Source organism: Osmia lignaria, chromosome 10 (assembly GCF_051020975.1).
Source record: "Osmia lignaria lignaria isolate PbOS001 chromosome 10, iyOsmLign1, whole genome shotgun sequence".
NCBI classification, from domain to species: Eukaryota; Metazoa; Arthropoda; class Insecta; order Hymenoptera; family Megachilidae; genus Osmia; species Osmia lignaria.
The window spans coordinates 6,645,082-6,658,850 of record NC_135041.1 but is presented as its reverse complement, the minus strand read 5'-3'; the positions used below and the strand labels follow the sequence as shown (position 1 = coordinate 6,658,850).

General features: G+C 40.2%; 1 protein-coding gene across 2 annotated transcripts in view; it reads left to right on the top strand.

Annotated features, from left to right (window-relative positions):
* The first annotated feature begins 3,482 nt into the window (after positions 1-3,482).
* The window catches only part of Egfr (epidermal growth factor receptor), a 130,404-nt gene continuing 120,117 nt past the window's right edge, over positions 3,483-13,769 (top strand). For both annotated transcript variants that reach the window (XM_034339994.2, XM_034339992.2), the window contains exon 1: positions 3,483-4,231. In XM_034339994.2, coding sequence (XP_034195885.1) covers positions 4,150-4,231 — 82 coding nt within the window. In that variant the 5' untranslated portion in view covers positions 3,483-4,149. The remainder of the gene's footprint in view (positions 4,232-13,769) is intronic.

Sequence of the window (13,769 nt, the reverse complement as noted above, 5' to 3'; positions counted from 1 at the left end):
TTTCACGAGACGCATATCATTAGCGCGAATTAATTTACGAATTCGATTGATTATGATTGAGAAATCAAAAGATGGAAAGCCGGCTATCGATGATGGTTTGATCGTAGAATTCTGTGTATATCTATCGTGTCTCTATTTTAATTGAGATACTAACGGTGATTGAATGTCTATAACGCTCTAAAGGATCGGAAAAAAAATTGACGTTGCTGATGGTTACGAAGGGTTTAAAGAATTCATTAGCACACGATCGATCACAAAATCGGCATCAAACGCCACTACAATCTCGCGAGTGGATAACGATGTTTCCTTGAGGTGCTATAACGTGAAGATTTTTGCCTTCGTTTGCAAATCTTACGATCCCTCGCGCAGTATCATCAGATAGATTGTAGCGGAAATATGTTATTGACAACAACTCAAAGTAAAAACAAGGTATAGTACAGTAAGCGAAGTAAACTTAGACGGAGCTTGAGTATATATATATATACATATAAATATACAGGTTAAACAACACGTGCGCACCGAATATACATCTTGTTATTTATAATAAACGAGTATAAAAATGAAGGAACGATTGTTTTGTCAAATTTACTGTCTAACTTGTCCTCCTCCAAATTTGAACTAATCAATTTTCGACCCAAGTATCTTAATACTTTTTTGTAGAAAACAATTCAATTGAAATAAAAAGCAGATAATTGACAGTAGCGACTCGTAAAAATTTAATAGCGATAATAATGAAACAGAGGTTTTCAATTTATATTGGAAGGGCTGCAATCCTAGCCCTCATGGACGAGCCACTACTTAAATTGACCTTAAAATCTTTAAAACGCCTCCATTTCCGGTGCTGATAAATGCATCACGAGATGCTTCGTTCAACGTCATTTAATTTTTCTTAATGACATTATTTTCCATGATCGTTTTAGCTATCTTTGCCTATCTGCATAGGACAACCCTGTGTACCTAATCAATTACTCTAGAAATTGCAAAAGTACCCGTTTCCTTAAAACTCCATAAAATCCACCTGCTATTCATTATACATGAATTAAAGTATATTCTCATTTCATTGCTTTGTCCAAATGAAATTTATGAAGTGCATACTTCTTACAACGATAGAAGGTAAATAACTTTTTCTCACATGTACGTACACCATTACTGTCGTATATCTTTGATAATAAACATATTCCTCTAAAAATCTTTCATGCAAGAAAAAACTGGTAGAAGAACGCATGCCATGAATCCCGGATCTCATCTGGCAAGCAACACGCCAGAAAATGCTGGCGTAACGATTTGAAGCAAAAAAATAATTATAAGGAAGAAAATTCATTTGCATACACATTTGTAAAATTAATAAGTTGACTGCCATAGTAAAAATAACGCTTATTATCGACACATGATAATTACGATCCTTGAAAATATCATTTTATTTGCTAAAGAAATCAAATAGAAGTCAAAATAATGGGTAATACCGATCACTTTCTAGTAATTATTAGCTACGGTTCCCATTCTTCCCGTTTTTTAACAAATTGTCCCGGTGTCTCGAATTTATTTCAAATATGCAATTTTGAGATTTAATAGATGTTCGAGATGTTACAGTCTAATCAAGATAAATTTTGCAGCTATTTGCTTCTAATTAAATATTTTCAATAATCCCGACTTTTGCCTCGGGCCCCGAAATGTCTAAAGACAGCCCTGACTTTGGAAATCGTGTTATTACCCTACTATGAATAATTGTTCCTTATCATTTAATTTCCATTTATAGGTTATATTATCAATCGTATACTCCTCTTGTGTTATAGAAACAAACTTCATGCAACTTGAATAAATACTAAATATCAATTTTTGGACTTACCCTTAGTTGAATGATGAGTTGAGAACAGAACATTTGAAGAAAAGGAACACATGTTACTGCTACGATTCACACTTCGGCAAAGACTCGAATGACTATAAAACAATTAAACACTTCTTAATATCTCAATATATATTATCTCCCTTAACCTATCAAAAATATATAACACTTTCAGTATCGAATATACTCTATCGAATATAATAGCGGTATTTGAACACAGTTTGGACCGCCATTTTGTTAACATTTTGCTTATTGGCATTGAATTGATTTTACGTATGATTACTTAGCACGATCATTCATAAAAGTATATTTCTAATATATAAACGTGAAAAATATAAACATATTTGATTTGTACTCACCACTTGAAGGACGTAAAGACACCATAATGAGTAATAACAAAATTGTCGTTTCTTCGTTGTATTAATCTAAAAATACCGGCTTGCTCGTTCTTGTAATTATGAAAGAAATTGACAGTGATCACTACAGTTCAACGCGTCATAACATATATTATGCTTAAATGATCAAAGTTAAACACATTAAACGTTTCTAGATGACAAATAAACACAGAATTATTCAAAATAAAAATCTGGACGCCAACAAACATACCGCGCTGCATAACTCTCCCGAACTGATCGCGAGTGTTTAGGGAACAGTGCTGCCAAGCACGTGATTATTACATGGCGCCAACTATTTGAATAACGGTATGATCGATTAACGTTATAACATGAAAATAAATTAAAAATTTCTGATAATTTTCGTAAATAAATAACCGTACATCTATTAAAACTTCAATAAATGCATTTATCATTAAAGTTACGTGAACAAAGTTAAAAAGATAATCCTCCATTTTATTTTTCTGTTTGAAAAAGGCCCATAATATTTTATCAGTGTTTGTGCGATATAAATATTATTGCAGTATTATATTTAAATATTGTCTATCTGTTTAAAATAACAGAAAATTATTGAAATAATTAGTAAAAGAATTTTTCGAATTCATTTCCCATTTTTCTTGCAAGCTTTCAGTCTCAGATTTTCTCTCAGGTACTCAATTGCGTGTACGCACATACTCTAAGTGCATGCCTCGACAACGAGAAACCAGTCTCTCGATGATTTTTGCGGTGATCAAACGACTACTGTGTTCAAAGAATCGACGAAGCTGTATATAGCTACATGTTTTACGTGCTTCGATGGACAATGATCTGATAAGTTTTAATCCTAATTAATAAAACAATTATTATGATAGAACATGATTTTCAAAATAAAATCTGCAGCTTAAATAATTTATTCAAATTATTAAATAAATAATTGATCAAGCAACTGATCCCTGTACAGGCCTAGTTGCAAAACACGAAACAAATAAGTATTTATATATTATATTGTAATTATAATACTATACAAACATTATAATTATTTACCAATAATACTAAATAGGCAGCAAGAAACAAAAGAAATAGATTGTAGCTGTACAAAACTTAGAAAATTTGGGTAGTAATAAATTTAAAATTAATATGTGTTGAATACCTTCCGTAGTAAGTCTATTCGTTAATCATCGGTGGCATTCGTAAATGTTCGTCGGGCCCCAGTGTAAACGCCACCTGCTGCCGTCGAACGGAATCACGAACCGTCTTTGAGAACGCGCGCGTATTCTTGACTCGGCCAGCGTGGGAGTAAGGCTGTCCACGAGAGACGCCTGAGAAGGTGGTCGATCAAACGCCTTCTTAACTTGACTCCAAGTTTTTCGTGTCGTGTTTTTAATTCTTTCGAACGATCGGTCGAAAAACAAGTGTTTTTCATCAAACGAATCGCGAGTGAATTGTCTACATTCGAATCGGTCAGTGTAAATCCGTCGCTCCTGTCACGCTGTTGAAGAAATCGTGGAACCGGCGTTGTTGCAAAACAAATCACAGTGAAAACGCAACAGCAACACGTTCCAAGTGTCTCGGTTCGTTTTGCTGATTGGAATTACAGGAATCGTCGAACTGCTAATTTGTCGTGGTACGATGTAAACTTTGACTAGCATCGAATGAACTGATATATAAACATCTGGCTGGGAAATTCCGGCGAAATATTAATCGCTCGTTCGTGATAACAGAAGGCGGTACGACTTGGTGACATTTCGTCCTCGATGTGAAACATACTATAACCTATCGTGTTGTCCATTCGTACGGGAAGGCGTATGAAAAATTCGGAGTGAAATAAAGTGCGGTATTGTTCGGTGTGCAGTGCAAGTGTAGTGGATATGCGTCGAGCTTTGTTGTGAGGGTACCGAAGGAATTCTTCCTGGATTGAAAAGCCCTGAATAAAAGATGGGACCAGCCAAGATCCTCGGAGTTTACGTTCTCTTCATGTTCGTGTACATCGGCAAAACGGACGTCATCGAGGAAAGAGGTACGTCTGTTGTTTGTTTTCTTTTAAATCGAGCAAATTAAGCGATATTTCACGACTGATTGTTCGAAATATTTTCTGACGATCAGGCAGCACGATCGTAAAGCGTGCGTCTAATGTTAGTAATTAAATTCGCATATTACATTCTTTCTCGTTAAAATTTAATTAACAACTTTCAATCAAATTCAAAACGATTTGAGATTAGGTAAAATTTAGACAATTTTGGAGCAAAATTTATTTAATAATCTGTTATTAGTAATATTTTGGAAAAATAATTTTTCTTACTTCCAATGGTAAATTTATAAGGAGAAAGAAAGTACAACACGATGTAAACATAATTAACACCCTGTATATTGTGTACAATCATTCTGTCGTGTAAGCGCGAACGTACTTCACCGTTTGCAGAAATCGAAACGTCACCTGTAGATTTCATCTGATACCGCGTTATCAAAGTTAAAACAAAGAATTCTCTATCTCAGCTAAACGTCGAGCAGACGTTATCATCTTTCGTGTTAGCAAATAAGAACCAGCAGGTCCTCTTTCGGTGCTCCGTTTCTAAAGATAAAATCCGTATCTCCCTCGATCAGTAAATACATTCTAATTATGATAGAAGACGAATTATCTTAAATACTCTACATTCCAAATCCACTGTTTGGATACTTTTAAAGCTTCGATAGATATTTAAGTACTAAAAAATTTTTTTTTTGGCACACACTTAATTTGCCTAAATCAATGTCTAATTTTCACGCGAAACTATTGTAACGACTACATCGATGAAATGATGATGTATGGAGGGCAGATTCCATTTTTCGTCGCGTAGCCGCTGTGTAAACGAGAAGTTAAATATATCTTGTTAAATAGCTAATTAGGCCTTAATAAGATCGGTTCACCCAGAGCGGTCGGCCAAGAATGAGGGCAATGGTACAACGTTCCTCGTTCGGAACTTTTGTTAAACCGCGAATACCATTCGTTCCGAATCGTAAATCATGGTCAGGTGCTTTCCCGTGGCAGTCTTTGTCATTTGAACGATCCATTTGCAATCGGCTTGCACACGTTCGATGACTATACACTGAGGTAGAATTAACGATTGTCCGTCGATCGAACTCGGTACCATTATGAATAATAAGTCAAGACTTTGCTTACGTAGTTCGCGATTAGATTTGATATTCACCGTGACACATTTGCTCCTCGTGTTTACTCATTATTTATTGTTGTATCTAATGTCGCTGGGATTTCATTCTAACACTTTGATGGCCGATGATTCGTGACTTTAATATGTAATCTTTTAGTTTATTCTCGTTCATTATATTACGCAGTGATTTCAATGAAAAAAATTGATAATTTTATAAAAACTCCAAAACATAATTATCAGAAAAGAGATCTAATTGTATAAACTATCGATTCAATGAAATATGTGACCGTGAACGTGTTACCGATGATATCAGACGATGTTCACATACGTGGCGGAATTATCTTTCGATCGCTCTTTGTCTTCTTCGATACGCTTGTATAACGTTCAATTGAGCACGGTAGAAAATTACCAGACGACAGAGCGGACCTACAGGACATTATACGGGCAAGGTACCAAATATGGTAGGGAAATGGCAGGATCGAGGGATCATGCGTTTGATTCTTCGTTGAATTCTTCAGCCGAGTATCGGTCGAGCTGAAAAAGCAACCGTAGCAAGCCGCGGAAGAGGCAAGAACGCGTTCTCCGGCGTTCTTGACGCAACCGTCTTTGCCTCTTTTCTCTCCTTAGTATGCGAAGGAAAGACATAGAGGAGCGGTGGTAACCAGCCAACCATGAAGTCGAGACTCGAATCGAACGCTACAATTTCGCGGTAGCTATGAAACAATCAAGACGCGCATCAGAAATGTGTGGGGCTGATCTCTGGGGATGGTCCGACGTTTTGCATTCAATGCTGAAGTAATCGTGACTGAATCTATCGGTTTGATGTTGCTTCTTTTATATAAGTATCGAATGGCGTCTTGATGCCTCGATGTCTTTGTTCTTCTTCTTTTTAGAGAATGCGAGCACTCAAGCTTTTTTCTGTATCAAACGTAAAATATCTTTCAATATTTATAGGAAGATAGTATCTAGATCTTATAGGGTGAAAACTGATTGCATCGAGGACGGTAAGATGCATTATTCAAATGAGAATTATGATCGTATAAGACAGCGAGGAATAAATATACACAGGTGTTCTAGTATTAAATATCTTCCGACACAAATTTGCAATGCACAAAAAGTGTTTATCATAGCGTACATACAACCTTTGCGAGTGAAATCAGTTTAGTCTGAACGGCTGAGCGATTTCTCAGCTGCACTGTTATTACCTATCAATGATTTCCTTATATCACTCGACTGATCGAAAGAATGTCGCTATAATTAAGAATTATTCGCGTGGAAACTTGGAACGAACGTGATAAATATCCTTTCACCGTAGCGTTGAAAATGCATAGTAACGATAATTTGTGTAGCAAGCTGTAACTTACGTACGGAATGAAATTTTTCATCGCCGAGAATTCTCGCCACGGTTCGCAGCTGTTAAACACGTTTACATTGAACTTTCTAACGTATCCCTTCGGCGAATAATTCGTCTAACAAACGTTCGGGCACGTGGAATTGTCGGCGAAGAAAATTAGTATGGGATAACCATGGCGTTCTCACGAATTGGTCGCGAGTCACATGGATGCAAGGGAACGAGCACGGGTCAACACCACTTGAACCGATGTCGATGACGACGATCGCAACCGATGACGCATCACCTCGCGAATCATCTTGCGCGATGATGTTTCCAAGTGATTTGACCAGCCTAATGCCTCTGTTCTTACTCGGCATCCAAGTTTTTACGCCGCGCCTTTCTTCTTCATTTTGCTCCGACGAAATAGCGTTTTCATGAAGCTCATTAAAGTCACGAAACGACCGTGCAAGCAATTTCCTTTTAACAAAAATGTCGGAGGTTTCATCGATTTTCTTTCTTCGAAGTTACACCAGTTACACGACATTCTGTATTAATATCTTCTCGTTGATCACAACATTTTCAATTTTCGTGTTATTAAATCTCTTATCGTTTTAATTGGCACCGCGTATTTCATTTATTGAAAACTGTAATGTTCCTGACTTAACGTGAATGAACTTTAGCAGCATTGGATGTTCAACAATTGAGCTATCTGTGCTGGTTGCAGAAGCAATCAGGGTCGAGCGACAATGCATTCACCTCGTGCATCGACCACGCTTTACTTGGCACATCGTCTCGCGTTCTAACGATATACTTATTTCTCTGGATTGTTTTGTGTCTGACAAACAACATTCCTCCTATACGCCATGGTAATTGAAAATTCATTTGCCTTCGCTATCGATGAAACCGATCAGAGGGTCGATAATTAGAGAAACTCCTAAGTAGCGCAGTTGGAAAGTAATAATAATAATGTGTTAATTAGAGGGAAGCGTGAAGTGGTCGTTCAGAATCACTGGGAACACGACTATCAATCTCTATGTAAGAATCTACTAGTCCACGTGTCTGACAAACCAAGAAGGAGAGCGAAGTAACGTAGTTCAATTACAAGGAACGCATTCACAGCTGGTTGTAGACACGAGCCCAAGTGTACCGGGCTTAACCGTAATTGTTTAATGGGCTAATGAAATGATACACCCGCCGAATCTAAGCGCGCACAAAAAGCCAATTGTGCTCCGCCGACATTCCGCCATTATTTTGACTTCGTCTTACGTTCCGTCCGCGGATAGCCAATGAGCTGCTGCATATGCATAAGTTGCGCGTATCTTCAACGCGTCCGATATTATTTTATTCAAATTTTATCCTGAATGAATTTAATAATCGAAAAAAAAAAAAATGAAATCTGGCAACGTGGTCAAGAGATTCTGAACGAAATGCAGTCCATTTACCTTACGGACGAAAGATGCATCCTGCTGCGAGGGTTTAACGGTGACTGCCTACCTCTCCTCCATTCATGTTGCTATCCATTCTACGCAGGAATCTCAGAATGACCTGGCTACCGCAACTAAGTTACGTTGCCAGTGACTTTAATGTTGCAACGATGCGATTTGTGAGGTGCTAGAAAAAAAGCTGAGTCATACAAAGTACAATGGAGCCTCGATTATCCCCGGTAATACGAAAGTACTCATCTATAATTTGCTCCGACTTTCATGCAGGGAAACATTGAAACGTCTCCTGATATGATACCACGTAGATCGACGTGTCCGATCGACTCAGCACCAAGGGAGAGCATTTTTCTCTGTCGCTTACTTACTCGATATCCAATCTTGCGTGAAAGATTCTGCGGTTTTCAATCTTCCGAGCAACTTTTCTCCTGCGCTCGGGACGTGAGAAAACGACGCGGAACTTGTGAAACGTACGATGAAGAAGCGTGCAACATAGGTGCACGCTCGAAATCAAGCTCGCGAGCAAGTTCAAAGACCCGTCCTCGCATTCACCGTGCAAGAAGGTTTTGAAGCAAGGATCAACCTTTTTGTGATCGGGTATCGAGGTTCAACGACATTGCTCTTGCGTATAATCCAAACGGAGATATTCAGCGTCATGTCCAGCGTTAAGCTTGAACCATGCGTCTCAAGGAGCATGGTCACACCTCGAGGGTCACTAACAGGAAAGGATTTTCATCCTCCTCTTAACGGTTGCTGATTGTAAGAGTTTAAATGTCACCATTCGACCAGGCTAAGAAGGATCAATCGCGAGGGGCATTTCAGTGATGCCGATCCTTGAGAGAAGACAGTGCCCGGAATGTTTTCTTTCGAATTGCAAGAAGAAAGGCTGTGAAACGTTGCTCGCCTCATAGAAGGTCCACAACGCGATGGCTTAAGTACCGCGTTGGCCTTTGTTTATGATGTCGTTCTTGATGATTGGAAAGCATAGAAATTCAGCGAGGTGTCTAGAAATCACCCTGTTAACGATACAGTAATAGAATTTTGTAATTGCTGCATAATTTATGATACGTAAACACGAACTTTCTATTCCACGCTGTATGAGCAATAGAAAATTCACTGGACCGTGTACTGGAAACGCACAAAGAAAGTGTTCGGGTATCAGTGATAGGGATACTTGAAAACTTAAGTTACAATTGAAAGTCGTTAATTACAATCCACTGCGATTAAACATCGAGATGAAGTGTCTCGTGCGAGAGATGGGTCGATTGTTTTGTTTAGAGTATTTCCCTGTGATCAAAAGCAGACTAGGAAATAAAGATTCCTTTGATGATTCCACGTTTCGAGAAGAACCTTTTCGAAACGAACTGGTTCGACCAATAATACATACATGGTGACTTAACACCAGCGACACTCGGTGTTCGGAGCGCCTCGGGTGCGAAGTGAGCATAAGTGCGAGACGGTGGAGTTTAATTGAGGTTGATGAGGGGGGCGCTCGTATTGGCCCGGAATTCAATGCCGCGATGATGTTTCTTGCTTGCAGCAAGACGTTCTCTTGGAGACAATGCGTCAGAAAAATCGATGAACTCGTCTAATTCTCTGGCTGACTCAACGCATTGTTTCGAAATTCTATTTTTAGAAAATTTGGATCCTGACAACATTTTATTGTTCGATATCTAACGATGGAAATTTTGAAATTTCTTCTCTGTATTAAAGAGAAAATATCCTTCTAGATATCCAGATCATGAGGATTCTTGCATTATCCCCGTATTGGTCCCTAACGGGTTAATAAGAAACACTGTCAACATCGAACGTAATGCATTAGAATAGCCTTAGATTGTGCTCCACTTGTACCGCCTGGGGTGCCTTTCATCACATTCAGCAGGATATTCTGTAAATGCTCGCCTTATGAGTATCTATAGGTGCTTCTTATCAAGCATGTTTTGTACACGGCTCGTACGATATTAACTCTCTGAATGGAGGCGTTCCAACTACTTCGACGATCGAGCTGTCGGTATCGTGTCTCCAGATACTCACGTATTTATACACTTATGCAGGAGATGTCGAGCAACAATCTTTCACGTATCTGCCGGAAATGAAATCGAGGCACTGACCTCGAAACGGACGGAATCTCGATGTAAGAAAGCAAATAATAGTTGCTCAGGTGATTAATAAGTTCTCTTGATACGATAAATAGCGATTAAATGCAGGTACCGTTAACTGTTCCATTATAATGTAGAACGGAGATGATAACGAAGTAGCAAACGTTATAAATGAAAGACGGTGCATTAGATTGCGTCAACAATCAGCTGAAACTGATAAGATATCATGGGATAGATATGAAATTCTTATGTTATTTAAAATTAACAATTATTTCACTAAAATGAAAAGGGAGAGTTCATGTTTGACCTTTTAGCTGTCAATTTTAATAAGAACCAGATGACATTTTAGAAAAATGAAAAGAAAAGGAAATCGATGGCTTGGTTACCTAGTAATGATCTTTACAAAGGTTCAATAACGACGCCTTGAGCGTCGAGTTATCAAACGAGAACCTGTTGAATCGAGTTCCTATAAAACTCACCGAGAGAAGGCACGATGAGACTCGTAAAATCGCAACGACCATTCGACGAGAGACCGTGCTGGTGCTCTTCAAACACGGTTCCTGAAAGTTTTCGATCGAGGAACCCGGTTGTGAACACCCCACCACCGCATAGTTGCAGGTTGCGTGCCGCGGTTGCGGAGCAAGAACCTCCCCCTTGGCAGGAGTAAACGCGTACGTTTCGCGTCCATCCTCTGCTACCTTCGACATTCCTTCCCGTCCTGCACATCCCGTCCCCTGTTCCATTCAGGCATAATAACCGTGCAGTTTCCCAGCGCGTCTTCAATGGGCGAAGATTGCACGCTACGAGACCTCGGGCCGGTCCTCTGCGTCCTCTTTCTCTCCCGTCGCTCTGCTACTCTCTCCATCTCTCTCAATTTCTTCTTGTTCTTCACTTTTTCGCGTTTCTCCTCCACCTTGCTTCTTCGATCTTCGAGTTTCTTCGTTTCTCTTCTTCACCTTTCAATTTTCCTATTTTTCGAGAACCTCGTAGCCCGATCCTGTTCTCCAGTCGGAGATCTTCAGGTGTTAATTTAGGTGTAGTTCAGCTTTTAATCAAATACGAAGCTGTAAATGTGCGAAGTTTCTCTTATGGATTACTTGATCGTTGTTTTGCATCCTGAGGATCCGCTACGAGACTCCTTCGCATGAAACAGAAATCCAACGAGCCTTAATTATAGTAAAGTCGCAAGGGTAACGCGTACGAGGGAAAATATCCTGGTCTCGCGTTTTTCTCACGTGTTCTTCTAGTTTCTCGTCACGCGAGTAAACGCGACATCCGATTCCCAGTAGGCAAGGGGGTACACGGCGTTACGATAGCAAGAAACGTATCTTCCTTATTTTTCTTGCCTTTTTCTCACAATCGTATGTGCTATTCCATAAATCGAACAGATCCAGCGTTTCTCTTTGCTCGTGACGAAGAAAAGTTACACCGACAAGATCTCCCGTACCTTTTTCCCTGCCAACTTTCGGTTATTTGCAATTCAAAGCCACGTGTCATACATCGTATTGTACTTTATCGCGCGCTAATGAAATCGAGATGTTCCTGGAAGGAAAAAGTAGGCTTTCACCGAGGTGGATGTACGCTCTTATGAATTTTACCACCAGCACTGAACTATCTTACCAGCGCTTCCTCTTATTGAAAAGGACTCCCTTTACATAATTTCACTATCCAACTTTTTAATTACTTCTTTTCACTGTTAATTACTGAGAGTTCAATATTCCATGGAGCACGGCATTATTCTCAGCTCCATTGATGTTCTCTCTAAATGTATGCTTGAACATCGTTGTATTTCAACGATACCTCTCAAAAAATTGATACACCGTGTCAGCCATTAATTACAACGAAACCGTATCGTATCTGATTCATACGTAATACGCGAGTTCCACGTAAGCCTTCCAACTGGTCGGAATCGTTGATGCTCGATCAGCAAAAGAATCGTATTGCTCGGCCATGTAAGGTGATGTTTTCCTGTCCGACGACGATCTCAGTGTAAAACTGCAACATACGTTCGTGTACCGAAAGGATGAAGAACGAGCCACATCCGTCCGTCTCCGCCGTCCGTTTCGCCGCAAGACGGTGGCTGGCTCGCAAGGTGGTTCTCTTCTATACCAAATGGGGCAACCAGTCGCGAAGAAAACAGCCCAGATATGTCTCCAGGGACTTAACGCTCGTCCAAACCGGGACTCGATATCGCGAACCGGCGCGGCGCGACGTTCTCTTCTCTTCTCTTGGTCGTTTCGCTCGGGGTGAACGTCCAGCCGTCGTCGTCGTCGGCCAGACTGGATGAACAAGTGAACTCGAACTCCCATTTCTCCGCATCTTCTTCGGCGTGTCCGTCTAACCTTCGTACGACGCTACACTCGATATTGATCATTCTCGGTCAACCAATCGTTTTATCGATTGATTGAGAAGAATTACAGAGGCTGCTTCTAGAAACGTTCTTGCCCGTCGATTGACCATCTCCATGAATGAAATTGAATTTCATACGAAATCAAAGAAAGTTTCGACTATATTTTATAAGCTCCAAATTGTTAAGGAGCTTCAATGTTTGTCGCTATATTTCAATATGGCGGACGATTCAGTGTCGATTGTCGATCGCGAAGAGTGTACCAGTGTTCTTACAAAGAGCCTCTGCATATGGCCATTGATTGCGGTTGAAATGGCGCAAACCTCACTTCCTTTCTGAATCTTGATGCGGCCGGCGAAACGCACGGATGTGCGAGTCTTCTTCGTCCCTCCAGGACACCCCCGTAACTCGCATGATACGGCATGTGCACCAAGAAAATGGCGCATCCACGAAGAATAGGTATAAAGAAAATCTGGCTGGCCATTGTTGCCTGGACTCTAGAGAATCTCGGATGGTGTGGCGACGGTAGACGAGACAGGGGGTCCAGGAGGGATGAAAGACACCGGGGGGTTAGGTTACCCAAGGGGCCGCGATACACTCAGGTACTGCATTGTTGCGTCGTAGCCATGGTACGAATCGCCGTAGCCCTATGGTGTGTGCACAGCGGAGGTGGAGGAACAAGCAGCAGAGCCGAGACTAACCTGTGCCAGCCTGTTTGTAGGTGGCACTGAACTTGAGGCGGGAACTCGCCTTCAAGGGACACAAAAAAAAAAGGAAGAGGGCAAGACGTCGGTATAGTTAGTTTGCATGCACCTTACGATTCCAGCGGTGTTTAGAACCTTAAGGATTACCCGTGCAAAAAGATAAGACGACGAGGATGAACGTCCTCGGAAGAATCTTACCATCTGAAAAAACTAAAATTTCAAACTTAATTTTGAAAATATGATCCCTCGTTATAATATTAAAAATATTATCCACCAAATGCTGTTGCAAATTCTATCGAGGAAAATGAAGTTCGAAAGGGGAGTAAGAGTATCTGGTTCGTTGTCACACTTTGGCCACCCATGCAGCCTGCTGAAATGCACTATGTGCGAGATACGAGTTGGTCGCCATAATGAAAGAACCACCATAGCGCGGCAAAGATATAACGTTACATTCTGGTAGCAGGTCTTGGTGTGGGAACGCCAGTGA